Source organism: Notolepis coatsorum (assembly GCF_963971535.1).
Source record: "Notolepis coatsorum genome assembly, chromosome: 7".
Taxonomy (NCBI): domain Eukaryota; kingdom Metazoa; phylum Chordata; class Actinopteri; order Aulopiformes; family Paralepididae; genus Notolepis; species Notolepis coatsorum.
Window position 1 is genome coordinate 114,839,250 of NC_140171.1, and position 20,607 is coordinate 114,859,856.

A 20,607-nucleotide genomic window follows, 5' to 3' on the forward strand; every position below is an offset into this window, starting at 1 on the left:
ATATGCATTGAATATCCATTCTAGCCTACTGAACATCCCATAATAGTCTCCATTCTACTATTGGTCGAGACCTTGGTGCCAGGCTGCCATACCCCTCAGACCCAGTTCAAACGTACCGCTCCACATGTACAAACAAGTCCTAGTTCCGCGTAGGAATCTGGCTACCGCACCACTAATGGGACTATTTGTTCATAGTGCGTATATATACTGCGCTACTAAAGTAGGACTTTCTTTTCAGTCCAGTTTCTTACCCTCCAATAGAGTCACAGACGTAAAGCCTCCCCGCGACGCCACGTGTGGGAGTAAGGCCAAGTTCGCCTACCATCGGTATTGAGACATCGTGTATATTAATATTTGAATAGTCATATTTGGCACTATATCGTCGAGTTGGACGTAGTCTATTAAGCTAATAATAGTCTGTTAATATATAGTGCTTCGTGCGGTGAGAATACTACCGTAGTCAGTACCCCATCGTTTCGGGCAGAGAACTGGCTGCTTACCCAGGGTGGTTGACCCCATGTGAAGCTGCACCCGAGGAGCCCCAGAGCCGACGAGCGAGTGGACCTGTATACCGGATTATTCTGCCGACAACAGCCCGCCTTCCCAGGCACGGATTATGCTTTGTATACTTTGATTATTCCATGGATAAAGACCCCCGACACTGCCGTGTGTTGGAACCCCCCCCCCTGGAGAGGACGCAAGGTGAGGAGACGCTCTGCAAGACGAGGTCGCTTCACGTCTCTCCCCCGTGGACCGGAGAGAGCCGGCCCACAAAGAGTCCACCTGCTTTCATCTGTGGTCCAAGGATCGCCGGCGCATTGAACGGCACTACAGTGGGTTCACCTGGGATACCCTTGGCCGGACGAGGCAGCCGGATTCTACCCCCCCCCCCCCTCCTACTCCTGTCGGCTTACAAGCGACCGGATTAACCCCCTCTAGTGTATCTAGTATATAATCATTAAAGTATCATTGCTGTTATTCCTTAACTATTCCAGGTCGTATATTTACCACCTGCGCCTTCAGAGATTGGACATTCTCTATTGATATACCGACGAATACTCTTTGCCATAAAAGTGCATACTATTTCAATTCATAAATGTAATTAAGTGATTAAGTGGTTGTTCTACACACCATCGCTGTGTAGAAATAAAGACCTGTTTCGACTTCGTACATTTGTGTTGGATCCGTTTCATCTACGTGAGAGTGTTTATGATAATATATTTATGCCGTGTACTGGGTGGCCGAATATTAAGTACAAAGGTAGTGGTAGTAAGTATCATATCTAGTAATACAGTCAGGGAATTGTACCCCTCAGTTACAGGAGTCCTTCCAATCGGAATATGTTGTTTCTTTACACATATGTTGGATTATGAATATGTCTTTATAGCTACAAATGAATGACTAATTCGGTCAGAAAGCAGTAACACAACAGTTGCAATGTTGTGTTACTGCTTCTCGGCATAAGCCCCATAAGACAGTCTCTGGTTTGCTCCAGCGGACACCAGAGCTCAGCGATGCCGCTCGCGTGAGCATATTCTCCCCGCTGGTGATCGCAGCACGGAGGGTCGCGGACCAGCCTGGCAGCATAGCTATAAAGACATATTCATAATCCAACATATGTGTAAAGAAACAACATATTCCAGCCTGGCAGCATAGCTATAAAGACATATTCATAATCCAACATATGTGTAAAGAAACAACATATTCCGATTGGAAGGACTCCCATCTCCTCCTTCCTGCTCGCGTCACACAGGGCTGAGCTGTGCCGAGGTGCCGCCCCCTCGCACGGCTTTGCTCTCACTCGAGTGAGGAGGAGCGGAAGACCGCTGGTTCTCCAACATACAGCGGTGTGCTCTTCAGAATGTACCGGGAGAAACGTTTACTGTACCCCGCAGACATAATAAGCATATAAGCAGTGCTTACTAACGTTATTAGTTACGCTATTTCTGACCGAATTAGTCATTCATTTGTCTAGCACAGTCTCTAACAGTAACAGTAAGAAGCATTTTGGATAAAAGTATTCTTCTGTATGACAACAACAATGTATGCCTTTCAAATGTTAAATGATAAATGATTAAATGATACACACTGAAATCTACGCTCTCTCATCCTGCTTTCGCCAACGGGACAATATTATTAAACAGCAGCGATGTGAAAGGCGAAGTGAACACTTTCTTCACATACATAGCCACAACACTGGTAAGCAAACTACCCTCCCACTCAGGGCAGTATGGGGTAGAACACATAGTAGCATACTACAAGAACCTAGGCGTCCACAAAGACGATTTCAAACTGGAAATGGTAACTACAGATGAGGTACTCAATAAACTGAGCGCCCTCCAACCGAACAAGGCCACTGGCCATGACAACATCCCCTCCAAATTCCTCAGAGACTCAGCAGCCGCCATCACCCCAGTCATCACACACATAATAAACCTCTCCATAAAACAGGGACACGTCCCCAAGGACATCAAAATAGCGAGAGTAACACCCCTGCACAAAAAGGGCAGCAAATTAGACCCAGGCAACTACCGCCCTGTTTCTATCCTTGCATCCATCTCGAAAGTCATGGAAAAAATAGTATACGAACAGGTCGAAAAGTACCTTACGGATAAAAATCTAATCTACGAATTCCAATCTGGCTTCAGAACATCCCACTCCACTGACACATGCCTTCTCTATTTGAACGACCACATCAAGCAAGAGGTGGACGCGGGCAAATACTGCGGCATGGTCATGCTAGACCTACAAAAGGCCTTCGACACTTGTCATGGAAACAAGACGAAAGTCTTTCTCAGGTCTGCATCCTCTTAACAATTGTATGTATTGAGCTGTACTGTACTGTACCCATTCTGCAATCTGTTAATAAACTTTTCAATCAATCAATCAATCAATCAAACTCCAGCAGCAGCGCGCTTGCCGCTGCCGCGGGGGCGTGCCACGCGCGTCACGTGGCCGTCGCGGCCAATCAGGCCAACCCCGGAAATCAAATCCGTTGCGGAAGTGGTACACGCGTCCAGGCCACTATACTTGTCTACGCCACGAAGCCCCGCCTCAAACCCGTCCGCGTCTGGGCTCTGTGGCTCTGCAGATATCCCCTATTGGCCATGTATGACACGTATGTGACGTATACGGAAGTAGAGAGGATAAACAACACGCCCCTATTTGACAGTGCCGCATGGATTGCGTTGGTTTGGTTTTGTTTAAGCTAATTACAATTTACCAGATGTTCCAGACCATCATTTTAAGTTTATTTTCAGCGAGTTTAAACGTGGCTATATGTCTCATTACTTCAGAGCATGTGTTTTAGATATCGGTTTTTTACACACCATAACCTAAGTGACGCTACCGTAACGTTACCTCATATCTTGGTTTGTGTAAATCTAGAAGTATATTATTTTTGCCTACTGCGTAGCTCCAGTACAATAGTTATATGTAAAAAGTAATTGGCCACTTTCCAAGTTAAAAAAAAAATGGCATTTGCAAACCTGTTCACGAGTCTGTCTACTGCTGATGACGATGCCAGCATCAACCGTCAAGAAAGGTAAGTAAACCTGTTCGAAATTATTGAAATGCGATTCGTTGGGGTTGTTTGCCTATCATTGGTGTGTGCTACTTGTTGTTTTCATAGGAAACTCGGTAAACTGGAGCATTATGAGCGAGACATGGAGAAAGACCATGCTGCCAAAGAGGGACCATTGCGCAGTGAACAGCAGAGCGACTCCAAGAACAAGACAAAAAGAACGAAGCAGGTGACTTCATTTGAATACAAGAAGTTTGCTTCAGTATCAGAAAATGGATAATTTACACATTGGTTTCCCAAGCTGACCACGATATTTAGATTCTCACTGATTCTCACTCCATCTCGAAAGTCATGGAAAAAATTGTCTACGAACAGGTCGAAAAGTACCCCCCCCCCCACCTCCAATGTACAGTCTCACCCCCCACCTACCCAACCTCCTCCAATGTACAGTTTCTACGTCAAATGTATATACACTCTTTTCTGGACACTTTTTGTATCACAAACGGTACTGTATTTGCAAATCTGGTATGTCATAAATGTACAGATGTAGCAGTACTGTCTAACTGTATGTCGTGTGTCATATATGTTATGATGAATTGAAAATGGGGGACCCTGATGTAAACAAGACGAAAGTCTTTCTCTGGTCTGCATCCCCTTAACAATTGTATGTATTGAGCTGTACTGTACTGTACCCATTCTGCAATCTGTTAATAAAGTTTTCAATCAATCAAACCTCGCAGGAAAAAATCTAATCTACGAATTCCAATCTGGCTTCAGAACATCCCACTCCACTGACGCATGCCTTCTCTATTTGAACGACCACATCAAACAACAAGAGGTGGACGCGGGCAAATACTGCTGCATGGTCATGCTGGACCTACAAAAGGCCTTCGACACTGTCAATCACTCCATTCTGATTGACAAGCTAAAAGCAATAGACCTATCTCAAACCCTGCCCTCTTTTCTTGATCCTCCAATCACAACTGTCGCTAGTTTGTCCAAGGTAAGCGACAGTTGTGATTGGAGGATCAAGAAAAGAGGGCAGGGTTTGAGATAGGTCCATTGGTTTTGATAGTCAAGTGAGCTGGATGCAATCCTACCTGGAGGGGAGAGAACATATGGTGGAGGTAAACGGTACCCTATCCCCCCCCCCCCTCCCAGTGAGCTGTGGTGTTCCACAAGGAAGCATACTAGGACCGCTACTGTTCCTAATTTATGCAAATGACATGTCGTCAGCTTGTTGTGACTGCAACTTGTTCTTGTTTGCGGACGACTCAGCCCTGCTGGTCTCTGACAAGAACAAGTTACAGGTTGAAAAAACCCTCAGCTCAGAACTTGTCAGAATCTGCACCTGGCTCACTGATAATAACTATCATTACACCTGGGTAAAACAGAGTCCATTCTCTTCGGATCAAATAACAAACTCAGCAATACCGATGGCTTCTCAGTTATAGTGGGTGACAATATTGTCACAAGGAAAGATGAAATTACATACCTGGGTTCCATCCTAGAGGCAAATCTTTCCTGTGACAAAATGGCATCCAATGTAATAAAAAAAAGTCAACAAACCAACTAGATTCTTGTACCGGATCTCCTCTCTGGTAAACAAGAATACCCTGAAGACTCTGGCAGGAGCACTCATTCAAGGGTACTACAACTATGCTTGTACCTCATGGTATCAAAGCACCTCAAAAGGCGAAAACTGTACATTGGAGGGGGTTGGGTTCGGACATTTACAGGGGCCAGTTTCGAATTGCAGTCTCCCGTAGGTGCTCTTTGAGAGTGGTTTTGAAGGTGGCTAGTGATTCGCATTCCTTTACAGCTGTGGGTAGGGCGTTCCACATTGATGTGGCATAATTGCGAAACGTGTTTAGTTCCTTGTTTGAGCCGAATCTGGGTTTAACATGATTTGTGGAGCTCCCTCTAGTGTCGTGGTAATTCACTGACCTTTGGGAAGTATTTTGACATGTACATGGGTACCACTACCTTAGTGGTGTGTGTAGTGTATCTTGTAGACCAGGCCCATTGCAAGTTAAGTTGCTGTACTCTCTGTCGTCTACTACTCTAAGCCATCCTAGGTTGTCAGAGTATCAGAGTGATAGAGGGGGCCATTCTAGAGGGCATGACTGGCGGCTATCAAGAGGGCACACATTATACGCAGACGGGAGAGTCGATCAAAGCAGACACTGATCCACCAAGTCAAATCATACGTATGTCTGCTCTACCCATTTCATAACCGGTGAGAATAAGGAACAAATATTTATATCGTAAATTAATTATTGGCTGTGATGCTGTAAACAGCAGATACATGTTAGCTGCTAGCTACTTCGCCATATAGTCCATTCTCAGTGTATGTGCACTGGAGGCTTCAAGTAGCCTACATGCAGGGACCGAAACTAGAGAGCGCCACCCGCCATTTGCGCTCAGTTTTTACGTTTGGCGCCTCCCACTGAGACGTCTGAGCGCCGTGTGACGGGCAATCAAATAGTCATGTGAAAACCGAAAATCATGATCCAATTCTTTAGCGGAGTTCTCACTCGCTGTCTCAGCAGACATGAAGCGCGCACCGCGCACTGCTGCTGCTACCCCCTCCCCACCTGTTTCTGTATGCCTGCATGTAAACAGAGGCTATTGCCTCCGAGTCACCGTGACGTTAGTTAGCACTGCTGCTCCTACCCCTGTATGCCTGCATGTAAACAGAGGCTATTGCCTCACCGTGACGTTAGTCTAGTCGGTGTGGGACCTTCGTGAGATAACGTTAGCTACCGTTACAAAATGACCCAGTCAACTATTCACTTAGTTTAATACACGAGGCATTGTGTAACGTTATCCAGCCGGCTAGCTACGGATAGCTCCCGACATCAACAAATCCTCCAGCAATAGTCCAGTGCATAATACCTCCGTTGGCTAGGTAACTAGTCACTACGAAATGTTGCAGTAAACTAAATAGTTCACTGAGGCGTTGTCCCAACGCCATCCAGCAGTAGCTACAGATAGCTCTTGGCATCAATGTCCTACAACAACAACATGCGTATTCGAGTCCCTGGTTTACATCGCATGAGTGAGGGCTGCTGACTAGGGTCCAGGTGCAGCGCCAGAGAATTCTTTTGCATGCTGAATGTAGCGTTTAGGGTCCAGCTGCACCCCCGGAGAATCCTTGCTGGAGCTGGAGGCCACTCGAGTATAGACACAGACAGTGGAGCTGTTTGCAGACAGCGAGGTGGCGATGTCTCGCAGATAACACAATCACAAGTATGATTATATAATATATATATTTTATTAAAAAAAAATCTATATAAAATAATAATAAAAAAAAATGTTATCAAAAAAAAGTTGGCGGGTAAGAAATATGCTTGGCGGGTAGATTCTTCCCATCTACCCGCCACTGGCCGGTGAGTCAAAAAGTTAATTTCGCTCCCTGCCTACATGCCTTTTTCATGTTTATGTTACTACTATTTAAAAACGGAGCTCACTTTTGCACGTACACACCTGTTGGTTGTCCCCGGGCCTAAACTAAGATGGCGGCGGTCTCGTGACGAGAGTGTCTTTGAGATTTATTTTGCACATAATCTCACACATATCCCAAGGCTCTAAACTGTTTTGCACGCATCTTTAGTCCATAGATTTTTTGCGTTTAGGGCTTGCAGGTAGGGCTTGTTTTACTGCACGGCTGCAGCTTGATACTTTTTGCAGTTACATTTAAAAGGCCAGAATATTTCCACCAATATCACCAGTGCTACTCTGACTCAATTAGACACAGCACTGGTAAGCTTGACTTCTGATTTGTAAAGTGCTTGTCTGACATGGCCTGTGTACTCCAACCAAGCAGCCCTCTGTCTGCACCGTTCATGCTTTCCAGAGTGTAAACTCTCAAACAGTGACCATATCTGTCCTATTTACAAGCATTTCCTCTCCCACAAAATGCGACTTAGCCTGCTATTGAATAGGTATTTTATGTTTTAATTTCACTGCAATTCTATCCTCATTAAAATGATGTGCATTTGAAAAAGAAATACACTTTTAGCCCTGGTCAATTCAAAGATATATTATTAAAAAATCTTGCTGTGTTCCATTGTAAATGTTTAGATTGATTGACTTTTATTTGTTGTTTGTCTGTCTCTACTTAATTGTTTCCTCTTTTTTTTCACAAATAGATTTTATGGTTAAATGTGGGTCTACTCCTCAATGTGTCAGGAGGAATAATTAAAGAATATATGAAGAAAAATTATTAAATGAGAAATTATGAAGATTAAATAATCTGTTTCTCTTCCACAGAACAAGTCTGACAGAGCCAAGAGAGCCAAGACTCTTGAAGCTCCATGGTCTTACAGAGACTATGACGGCGAGGCCAAAGACCATCATATGGTGAAGTGTGGTTATGAGCAACCGAGTCTCGACTTCAACAAAGAACTTGATGTCTATTGCCACGGCAATCATGCAGAGGAGGCCATGAAGAAGGAGAATGAATACTTGCAGCATAAGATGAAGACATGCGATTCAAATCAACACAGTCAGAGTGATAGAGGGGGCCATTCTAGAGGGCGTCATCGGACAATGTATGGGAGAGATTCTCATTTCAGAGGAGGAGGAGGCGCTAGTCTCGACTTCAACAAAGAACTTGATGTCTATTGCCACGGCAATCATGCAGAGAAGGCCATGAAGAAGGAGAATGAATACTTGCAGCGTAAGATGAAGACGTGCCATTCAAATCAACACAGTCAGAGTGATAGAGGGGGCCATTCTAGAGTGCATCATCAGGGAATGTATGGGAGAGATTTTCATTTCAGAGGCAGAGGAGGAGGAGGCGCCAGTAATTGTTACAAGAACGTTGGCAGGAACCGCGGCCGTACGGTTCGAGGCAGAGGTGTACCTGTGAAAGACGATTGGCCCAAGATCGGTGGAAGTAGGACGGACCAGATGGGACGTCCTGAACATTTCAACCAGGCATCGTATCGTTTCTAAAGAGAATTCTTCTTCAAAACCGTTTACATTCTGTTATTCTTTTTTATTTGAGTATATTGTAAATCCCTCATTATGAAAATTTTACTCCCTCTTAACAGTCCGTCCCAGGAGAGCAGAAGAGGGCCATGACGCAGGAGTTCAAGGACCAGAATGCTTTGGAGGTAGATGGGCGGTTAATCTGTCGGCACTTCGTGTTCGGAAGATGCAACAAGGCAGGTTATGCTTCTTCTTTATTGGAAACGTGTGTATATATATATATATATGTGTGTGGTTAAACTGTGATTATGTAAATTTTCTGGGCAATCTATACATCCACCAATTCCCAGATTCTTTTTTTATAATTTTTTTTAATGTTGGTGAAACCTCACATTTCCTGTTGGGATGGCAGTTGGGTAGAAAATGCTCACTGCAGCAACAGAACCCGACCGCATGTTATGGCTTGTATTTATCAGACCAGGATATTAGCCAGAGAGTTTTGTCATCGTAGTGCCTTTGTTTGGCCCCATGGATTTACATGATGTTTTATGCTTTAGAATCAAAGGTGTAATTGTGACGTGCAAGCACACATCTACACCTTTTTTCGCACAGAGTCGCTTCATGCATCCACTGGAGGACAAAATCTGGATCAAATAAAAAAACTGCATGATGAAACGCTCCATGTGTTCTAATGACCCCGTATGACGTAACGCTCTCCATGTGTTTTCTAACGACTCTGCATGACGAAACGCTCGTGTTTTCTAACGACCCTGCATGACGAAACGCTTGTGTTTTCTAATGACCCTGCATGACAAAACGCTCTCCACATGTTTTCTAACGACCCTGCATGATGAAACACTCCACGTTTTCTAATGACCCCGCATGACGAAATGCCCGTGTTTTCTAACAACCCTGCATGACGAAACGCTCCATGTGTTTTCTAATGATCTTGCATGACGAAACGCTCTCCACATGTTTTCTAATGACCCTGCATGATGAAACGCTTGTGTTTTCTAACGACCCTGCATGACAAAACGCTCTCCACATATTTTCTAATGACCCCGCATGATGAAAGGCTTGTGTTTTCTAACAACCCTGAATGACGAAACGCTCTCCACATGTTTTCTAACAACCCCGTATGACGTAACGCGCTCCATGTGTTTTCTAACGACCCTGCATATGACTAAACGCTCGCGTTTTCTAATGACCCTGCATGATGAAACGCTCGTGTTTTCTAATGACCCTGCATGACGAAACGCTCCATGTGTTTTCTAATGACCCTGCATGACGAAAAGCTCCATGTGTTTTCTAATGACCCTGCATGACGAAACGCTCCATGTGTTTTCTAATGACCCTGCATATGACGAAACGCTCCATATGTTTTCTAATGACCCTGCATGACGAAACGCTCCATGTGTTTTCTAATGACCCTGCATATGACGAAACGCTCCATATGTTTTCTAATGACCCTGCATGACGAAACGCTCCATGTGTTTTCTAATGACCCTGCATGAAGAAACGCTCCATGTGTTTTCTAACGACCCGCATGACGACACGCTCCATGTGTTTTCTAATGACCCTGCATGATGAAACGCTCCATGTGTTTTCTAATGACCCTGCATGATGAAACGCTCCATGTGTTTTCTAACGACCCGCATGACGACACGCTCCATGTGTTTTCTAACGACCCGCATGACGACACGCTCCATGTGTTTTCTAACGACCCTGCATGATGAAACGCTCCATGTGTTTTCTAACGACCCGCATGACGACACGCTCCATGTGTTTTCTAACGACCCTGCATGATGAAACGCTCCATGTGTTTTCTAATGACCCTGCATGATGAAACGCTCCATGTGTTTTCTAATGACCCTGCATGATGAAACGCTCCATGTGTTTTCTAACGACCCGCATGACGACACGCTCCATGTGTTTTCTAACGACCCGCATGACGACACGCTCCATGTGTTTTTATTTTTTTATTTTTTATTATTTTTGCACAAATCTTACAAATATTCAAAGATATATTTCAACAGCATAATATGCAAATTCCAAGATTTGTTTTTTTTTCTTTTTCGTATAGACATATAAAACATACAAAAGACTTGTACAGACATACCAAAAACAGACATGGAAATTATAAAAAATACTTACAAAAAAAAACATTACTATATGTGCATATATAACCAAGATGCATATATGTTAATGCATATACATACATAATACAATATAAAGTATAGGTACCATCAGGTCAGATCCCATTTTTCACCTTCATCATTGATAATACTGAAACCCCACCTTAATCATTCATCCCCAGACCGTTCAGTCAGGTGTAGAAAACTGTCCCATACCTCAGCGAAGATATCCTCTCTTCCTGCGACTCTATATGTCACCCTTTCATATGATGCTGTCCGGAACATTAGTTCCATCCATTCTTTAAAAGTAATATCAACAGGTGATTTCCAATGTCGTAATGCAATTCTACATCCTGATATCATGGCCATTCTATACCACATTCCCCGGTATTTAGGCAGTTTAATCCCTTTCGGTACTATACCCAAAACACATGCCATTGGGGCGTTATTTATCTTCACATTCAGAACCTTACTTGGGAATATCACAATTTGATCCCACATTTTCCCGACCTTCTCACATTCGTATAGCATGTGTAGTAAAGTGCCTGTCTCCTTCTCACATCTCCAGCAGATGTCACTGTCCCTTAATTTCAGTCTGGCCAGTTTACTAGGCGTCCAATAGCTTCTGTTCAACACTTTGTAAAAAATAAGTTGTGATTGCGCCTCCCGAGAGAATTTACCCCATTTGGACACCAGCTTCTCCCACATTTCCTCAGTAATATCCTCACGTACATCGTTCTCCCAGCTCAGCCTCAGACCCGCCAACTTGGGTGCATTGTATTCTCTTATAACATCATAGAATCTTGACGCACCGCCTTTCCTATGCCATCCTTTATAAAATATTTCTTGAATTGCAGTAATCGGGCCACACTTTGGCCCTCCCATTGATGACGATATACAATGTCTAATCTGTAGGAATTTATAGACGTTTTTATTATCTATACCAAAATCCTCTTTAATATCCTCAAAAGGTAAAACCCCATCTTCCCCGGCTATATCACCTAGTACATGTATCCCCCTTTTAATCCAGTCGTCCCATATGACTGATTTCTTACCAATCTTTAGTTTTTTATTATACCATATAGAGGCTCTTGTAGTCAGATATGGGCTATCACCAGTCAGCCTGTGCGACTGATTCCAAGTTTCCCTGGCAAACGCCATTAGATGGTTCTTAAGAGGTATAGGTCTGTCTGATTGTGTCAGAAAGGATTCCAGAGACGAGGGATACACCATTTCCTCCTCTATCTTGACCCAAGCAGGTGCCTCCTCAGTCGAGTGATTCAATTTGGAGAGCTGGGAGAGCGAGAACGCATAGTGATACCAGTCTAGCTTAGGCAGGGATAAGCCGCCATTTTCCTTTGTTGCATACATTTTGGCCCGACCAAATAGTGGCCTTTTGCCCCCCCACAAATATACATTAATGACTTTGTCATACTGTTTGAGTAACTGGGTCGGGAGAGTCAGCGGCAGCATATATAGGATATAATTTAATTTGGGAGCCAATATCATTTTTACTAAGTTTATCTTCTCCAGGAGGGACATATTCATCTTGGCCCAATTCTGGGTCGGAGCACTAATGTGTTCGATTATAGGGGCAATATTGGCTTGCATTAACTCTTTCAGACCTGGGATCAGCTTTATTCCTAGGTATATCAACCCTGACGGCATCCATCTGTATTGCCACCCCCTCCTGATAGCAGGGGGACAACATTTAGAGAGAGGCATTGCTTCTGACTTGCTCCAGTTGATTGTGTATCCAGATATTTCGGAGAAGGACTCGATAATAGTTCCAATGACTCCAGCTGCTGTTTGGGGATTGCTGGATACCAATAAGATATCGTCCGCATATAAAAATAATTTATGTTCTACCTGCCCCGCTATTACCCTTTTGATGTCTTGATTAGTCCTTAGTGCGATAGCAATAGGGATGGGTACCTTTCACATTTGAACCGATACCGGTACCTGTGAATCGATACCGGTACCCAACGGTACCTTTTTTCGGTACTTTAGTCTCAATAAATTTAATTTACCTACCTCAGTCGTAAAAAAAAAAATCCAAACTTCCAATTTCGACAGTTTTCGGCTTGTCATTGCTCCGACTGCTTTGTTGTTGAATCAAGTCAAATCCTAGGTAAGCATATATTGTGCGTGTGAACGTTGACATGAAAAGAAAAAAGTAAAAAAAAAAAAAAAGTAAAAAAAATATTTTTTTTTAATTTTTTTTTTAATTTTTTTTTCGGTTTCTCACTTGATTCGATACTCGGTAGTACCGACGTGTTTCGGTTCGGTACCTCAAAAGTACCGAATTCGGTACCCATCCCTAGATAGCAAGTGGTTCGAGGAAGAGCGCAAACATTTGGGGAGAAAGCGGAGAACCTTGCCTCGTCCCCCTTGCCTTTCCACCTATCAAAGACCTTTTCGGCGTCCAATGAGAAGGCCACTGTAGGTTCTGTATAATTCCTGACCTTCCACATTATGTGTAGGAGTCTGCGGATATTATCAGCTGAGTTTCTCCCCTTCACAAAGCCCACTTGATCTGAATGCACCAAAGTTGGTAGTACATCTTCTATTCTATTCGCAAGTATCTTTGCCAATACTTTTTCTTCCAAATTGCTCAGGGATATAGGCCTATAGTTTCCACAGTATTGAGGGTCTTTGCCCTTTTTCTGTAGCAACGTAATAGTGGCCGATCTCAAGCTAGTGGGCAATCCCCCTTTTAACAATGAATCTTGATATACTTTTAATAGTCTCGGAGCGATTATATCACTGAATTGTTTGTAGAAATCGGGAGTAAACCCGTCGTCTCCTGGTGCTTTACCCAATTTAAGGCTGTTGATTGCCGCGTGTATTTCCTCTATCGAGACCCCCCCCTCCATTGATTTTACTTGTTTCGATAACAACAGTAATTTGATTTTGTCGAACGCGTCCAGTTTTACCTGATCCACCGCCTTCTGTGGGGTACATAAATCCTGGTAGAAGCACCTGAAAACATTATTAATTTCCTTTTTGTCTGTAATAATCTTGTCATCTTTATTACGAATTGAGGATATAATAATTTGATTTTGCATTTGTTTAACCCGATTCGCTAGTATTTTACCCGCTCTCTCCCCTTGTTCATAATATCTTTTGTTGGTCCTAAATAACGCATATTCAGCCTTCTTTTGATATATGTTGTTCAATTCGTATTTGGATTTGTTTAGGTTTCTCCACGTTTCTGGGTCTGGTCTCTGACTGCTGTTTCGAGAGTATTTTAATTTCCTCATCTAACGCTGTCATTTTTTGTTTCTCTGCCCTTTTTAGTATTGCACCGTATTGTATGAGTCGTCCTCTCATGTAAGCTTTACATGTGTCCCACATTATGCCACTATCATCTATTGACCCTTCATTAAGTTCCCAGAATTCCTTAAATATAGTTCTAATGTATGCACACGATCCTTCATCATTTAACATCAGGTTATTGAATCGCCATCTCCGAGATCGTTGCCCTTCCTCCATGGATGTGATCACTAAATCAACCGGAGCATGGTCAGATATTACAATGTTCCCTATCCCAGTATCTGCTACTTGTTCTACCAGTGCGCTAGAGATCAGGAAATAATCTATTCTAGAGTATGAGGAATGCGGGTGAGAGTAAAACGTGTAGTCTCTTTCCTGTGGGTTCATAACCCTCCAAATATCCACTAGACCCAATTCCTCTATCAGTACACCAACCGCCAGTCTCCCTGCGTTGTCAGCGGTCCTGGGTTGATACGATTTGTCCATTAAGGTGTTTCCAACCAGGTTGAAGTCCCCCCCTAATCCCTATGATTACGTTGCTATTCCCTATTTTCCTGATCACCTCACATACTTCATGGAAAAAGTCTGAGGACGACCCGTTGGGCGCATATATATTAGCTAAGGTAGTCCTCTGTCCCTCTAAATCAGCATCCAGTATAACCCATCTTCCCTCATCATGTAAGAAACTATTGTGCACCTTTACGTCTATGTTTTTTCTCACCAATATTGCCACCCCCCTCTTCCTAGAAGAGAACGTACTATAGAATATTTGTCCCACCCAATCCCTCTTAAGCTTGGCCGACTCCTCCTCATCCAGGTGCGATTCCTGAATTAGTGCAATATCCGTCTTTTTTTGTTTCAAGAACGTCAGTATCTTTTTTCTCTTAATGGGATGATGACATCCGTCTATATTCCACGATACTATTTTAATCAGCCCCATATTCCTCGTAATGTATCTCCCCTGTGCAATCCAGGACGTAGTACCTCTATGTCTGGGGCGCAATCTCCCACATTTCTATATCTAGAACCTGAGACTGTGAAGATATATATACAATAGTATAGTACACAATGAAATAAAAAAGAACATATAAAAACATAAATACATTTCCCCCCCCCCACATTTACCCAAGCTACGTTCGATAGGACCCCAGATAGAACAATTGTACCGAGGGTGAGATCGATACTCACCCGTGCACCTTGGTCCCCCTCGACTAACGGAGGAGTGCATATGGCACAAGGCAGGTTGCCCAAAACTGTGCCCCTACTATTTTGTATACCCTGATGTAACGTATGGCTCACACTGTAATCTATATACAGTGCGATCAACTGAACTTGTCAAAACGGTAACGTTTTTTCCCCCCCTCTTCCAACAATTAACATTTGTATACCTCTTAGATATATATTGGTACATTGTAACTTCTATGACATAGCCATAATGGACTGTGGTTCATTTCGTTATACTTTTTCTTTATCCATCCGGGATATTTCCCCTCCCACATTTTTAGCATACTCTCCTATTCATTGCCCTCTATTCTCATTTCACATCTTTCTTTTTTTTTTTTTTTTAATCACTTTTTTTTTTTTTTTTTTTATATATACATATTGGCATTTTGTGATGTTATTTATTCTATGACGATGCCCCTGTGACTTATCTGTATCCATGCGCTTCATGAACTTTATCTTAATTGTCCGCCTCCGACTGTCCCCGTCTGAATCCCTGTAGTTTCTCCCGGTATCCGTGATGTCCATTGCCCTGCTGTGCGGGGCCTTCAGTCCCTGTCGCCTGCATGTCGTCCCCCGGTCCCCGTTTTCTTCCCACTGTCTGCCAGGTAGACAGCTGCAGTATCTCCTCTTGATCCGGGTCGGTAGTCGGGTTCACCACGGTGATCTTGAATCCACGTTTTGCCATATCCGCCGTCGCCTCCGCTGCGCTCTGGTACAGGCGGGTGCCATCCTCGTAGAATACCCTCATCTTCGCTGGATACGGTGTCTGGAACTTGAGATTCTTCTCCTTCATTATTCTCTTGGCCTCGGCATATTCTCCTCGCTTCTTCAGTATTTCAGTGGGGAAGTCATGGTCGACATAGAAGCGTTCGTTGTCACATGAGACGTTTTTCTTCTGCCACGTTCAGCGTATTATCTCTTCCTTCATTTTGTAACTCCCAAACTTAACCACGATTGACCGTGGCTTCAGCTGCGGGTTGTTAGGCCTTGGGGCCAATGCCCGGTGTGCTCGTTCGATACGAAGATCCATGTCATGAGGCAGGCCGAGTGCGTCCTTAAACAGGCCGTCTAGAAATCCATGCATGTCCTTTCCCTCTTTCTCCTCTGGGATACCATACACCCGCAGGTTCTCTCTCCTCGTTCTGCCCTCTTGGTCGAGCAGTTTAGCCTCCATGTCGGCCTGCCTCTGTATCAGTTTCTTGATTAAAACCGTCGCCGCATCAAGCACATTTTCATTTTCTCCGATTCTCCCCTCCGTTTCACCGAGCCTGTCGTTCATTCTGTTCATATCATTCTTTATTTCCCGAAATTGACGCTCATTGTCTTTTTTGAAGTCTTTGAGCTCCTTGTATATGTTCAACAGCGTGGCCTCTCGTTCACAGTCATCGTCGCCATCTTTTCCTCCCGTTACGTCGTCATTCTCTGCCATTCCGTCGTCCTTTTCAGTTGTAATCGTGTTCGCCCTACGTCTCGTGATAGCCCCTTCTTTCATCCCTATTAAATATATACCCTGGTGCTGTTAATAAATGTTTTCCGGGGCTATATCATTTTGCTGTCGGGGAGCTCGCAAGTTAAGCAGCCATGTTCTTCCGCAGTCAAACCGGAAACGCTCCATGTGTTTTCTAATGACCCTGCATGATGAAACGCTCCATGCGTTTTCGGACATTTCAGAGACTCCTTACAATATTCTGCACACTACCTGCCAAGTTCCTTTTTCGAGATCTAGATGTACCAATTGACAAATGGGAAATATTAATGTAGGATTGTAGTAGGGCTGTCTTAAATACTTCGAAGCTTCGTTCGATGGCACAAGCTTCGAACATAAAAAAAATATCGATTTTTTTTCTTCGCTTTTTGTGTGTGTGCGCGCGCATGGGGCCATTGGGTGGGGCCGGGGGACAAATACACTGGAGGAAAGTAACCCAGCTCAGCACTGCCCAAATTATATCATCACTATCATCCTCAAACACATACACCTACATGCCTTGTAGAATTCCACACATAAGAAAGAAAGATACTGGGATGAATAAAGAAAATAGGAAATAAAATGTAGAAATGCATGCAATACATAAATAAATATGAATCTCCATATATGAAATAGAACATTTAGATAAGGTGCTACTGAGATGTTTTGGTGAGTTTTGTTTTTTTGTGGAAGTAGCCCTTCTTAAAAATGCATGAACATTCACTGATAATTGGTCTGTAGTGGAGTCTACAAGGTCTACATTGCCGGACCATGTAGAATCCGGACCTTGTAGACTGACATAATTCTGTGCATAGTTTAGTCTACACAGGCCATATTTCAAATAATCAAAATCTTACTTCATTCATCTTAAACATTCTTGATTTGGGGGATTGGTAGTTCCCATGAAATCTGAAGTTGTTCAAACGACAACAGCGATCCACCTTGAATTAAATCACACAGCCGAGTGAAACCTTGTTGGCTGCGTCAGTCACGAAAGGGGCTACTTAATTCATTAATCCAATCCACTTTATTTATAGAGCACATTTAAAAACACCAACGTTTACCAAAGTGCTGTACAAGTCCCACAACATAAGATTAAAAAAAAGAAAAAGCTTTTTATTATAATTTTTTTCCCCCGAAGCTTCGAATTAAAATCGAAGCTCGGCCCTGAAGCTTCGATTGCCAAAAAAAGCTTCGAAGGTCAGCCCTAGATTGTAGCACACGACAGAGAATTGGGGTTAGGCGCTTAAAGGAATCCTGTTGTGCAGGGGATAGATTTCGTCTGGTGCAGTTGTAAAATTAAAGGTGGCAAACTAAACTGGGTGATCACAGCAATGGCAATAATTGACTTATCTCAAACCCGCCCTCTTTTCTTGATCCTCCAATCACATCAAGTTTGTCAGAGGAAAGCAACCCTTGTGATTGGACGATGAGAAAAGAGGGCAGGTTTTGAGATGGGGCAGGTTTTGAGATGGGTAAATTTCCTCAGAGTAGAAGTCCTATTTGTTTGATTTCTCAAAAAGACCCCATTTCATACTACATGCCATAATCTATACTGACATTTCAAACATCAAGATTTATAACCGGAGATTGGGTAAACTGAAGATGGGTGTGTTTACCCTGGACTACATACTTTGTCATGTTGGAGGTTGGTGGTTAGTGCTGTTTTTGGAAGTGGGGGAAGTACACCTACACTGTCTGGACTGTGATTATATAGTGTAGATGGTGAGCGTTTTTGAAAGAGGTGCTGCACCCCTGCACTCGCGGGGAGGGGCGAGAGAAGATGACTGCTGCGTGTCGAGGCTGCTTCAGCGCCACAGCCTGATTGGAGGGGGAGAGCGGCAGGCGACTTGGGTGGGAAGAGCGCGTTCTGATTGAGGGCTCTAAACCGCTCGTGGGAGGGGTGGATAATCTGGAGTGGGCAGGAATAGGTGCAGCCAGGGCCAATGGAAGAGGCCTCGTCACTTCTGGTGGAGGAAGCTGTAGGGGTGACTATTCAAAACCCCAATAAAATGATCTAACAAATTATAAATGCGCAATGCAATTTGGCCAATGTGGGTATGCTGATTTATAAATGGTAAATGGACTGCATTTGATGAACATTGTTACTCAGCTGTAAGAGTTGTAACCTTCCTGCTGACTTGTCGTACAGAACTTGTAAGTCGCTTTTGATAAAAGCGTCAGCTGAATGTATCTAGCGCTTTTATCCAAAGTGCTTCACAACACTCACCCATTCACACACAGACGGCGAAGGCAACCATGCAAGGTGCCAACCTGCTCATTGGGAGCAGTTGAGGGTTAAGTGTCTTGCTCAAGGACACTTTGACACACTGCTCAGGAGGAGCCGGAACCAGGAACCTTGTGATTACCAGACAGCCGCTCTACCTCCTGATCCACTGTCACCTTTAGGTTTATGGGTTATAGCAGACAGAGCTATGTGTCTATACTAGCAAAAGATTGACGTCTTATGTTCATGAAAATAGAGATCAAACCACCCAGTTTTACACCGATGTATTCATAAGAAGGTTTAGATGCGTATATGCTAGCCTTTAATAATTAGGCCTTTCATTTGAAAGAAGGCCAATAATCTCTTAATACATTTGAATCTAATCTAATAAGGCTCTGCTATAGTGAACACTTGTGGCTGATTATCTTGATCTGATTTATTTATCTAAATAAAACATGCAAACTCCTCCATCACTGGTAAGCATTTTCTACCCAGATTTACCGTCCCACCAAGAAACGTGGGCTGTTTTCCACCCACATTTCGTGGAATGGGCACATTAACTGGTTAATTTGCACATTAACAGCGGTGTCTGCGAATGTACAGATTTCCTGGGAATACCGTGCCCACATTTCTACTGTAACATGCACACACAAAACAAACACTCATATCTTCAACATTTTCCTTTTTCTTTTTTTGCATATAGGGTGATGAGTGTCAGCTGGAGCATGCTAAGGACTTTCACAACGACCTCATCAAAGAAGTGTGCAAATTCTATGTCCAAGGATTCTGCACTAAAGGGGAAAGCTGCCCATACATGCACAATATCCTTTTAGAGAAAAACTGGAAAATGTTTGACGTATTGTATTAACTCTTACACAGTAACTGTTCTGAAGGTCCAGATTAATAATTAGAATTAGTTCAACAAAAAGGTAGATTAGGCTATCACCTAAACTCCACGTTTATTATTTTCTATACCTTATATATTTACTGTTGACCTGTTATTCGCCCTTTTTGTATGCTCCTTGTATCGCACGCAGTATACAGCGCGAGGCCACGCACCCACGTATTGGGACGGAGAAAAAGTTACCGTTAGTTTGGGGAAGAAAAGTTTATGATGAGAGAGGTGTTTTGCTACAGCGCTGTGGTGGTAACGTTGGTGGGTTATTAGTTGGAAACTGTCGTAGTATCGCCGGGGGAAAAGTGGAGTGCCATACTCCAGCATCCATCTGCCGACGGGCAGAAGATTAACTCAATGGATGCCAAGGGGTCGCTGTTTACCTTCTGGTTAGAACACCATCGCTGTAATGCAATGGGGAGAATGCCAAACTTGCGAGTGCTAAAACTATATGAAATATTATAGCTATGGATCTAATAAACATGTCGATTGTCAGTGAGTTTCTTAAAGTCAACATGCAAAAAACTGAATTTTTTCATACATACATTTCTGTTTTATACCGTGGTGAATATGAGTATAGTTTTAGAGCGATTCTGTGTAATCCCGGGAAGCGATGCCAAACAGCGTTTTACTGCATTTCATTATAAATCTGGCCATTTCTCGCCTGGATCAAATCGACGCTAGATTATCGGTATTATGTTTTATCATGCATGCAAGAAAGGGTGGGGGTGGAGGTCGTTTTTCTATGCTTCGATCGCCACCAACGGGACACGGCCCACACACACACCGCAGGCACACGCTCCGATCGCGGGGGAAAAAATTTTGACTCAACGCAAGATTGATAACATATAGTCCTTACCTTGTCTATGATGTACTGCAAAAAGAATAATCTAATTATCTGATCGCCATTCCAAATACTGATCG

At 43.4% G+C, this 20,607-nt stretch overlaps 1 protein-coding gene across 1 annotated transcript; it reads left to right on the top strand.

The window, feature by feature from the left end:
- Positions 1 to 3,201: 3,201 nt before the first annotated feature.
- On the top strand, positions 3,202 to 19,656 carry LOC311231726 (uncharacterized protein; the record flags this gene model as incomplete). The annotated part of the gene is made up of 5 exons (XM_084318351.1): positions 3,202 to 3,544; positions 3,632 to 3,752; positions 7,799 to 8,467; positions 8,584 to 8,697; positions 19,492 to 19,656. The coding sequence occupies exons 1-5, from the start codon at positions 3,474 to 3,476 to the stop codon at positions 19,654 to 19,656; spliced, it is 1,140 nt and encodes a 379-aa protein (XP_084174477.1). The 5' UTR covers positions 3,202 to 3,473.
- Positions 19,657 to 20,607: the final 951 nt, after the last annotated feature.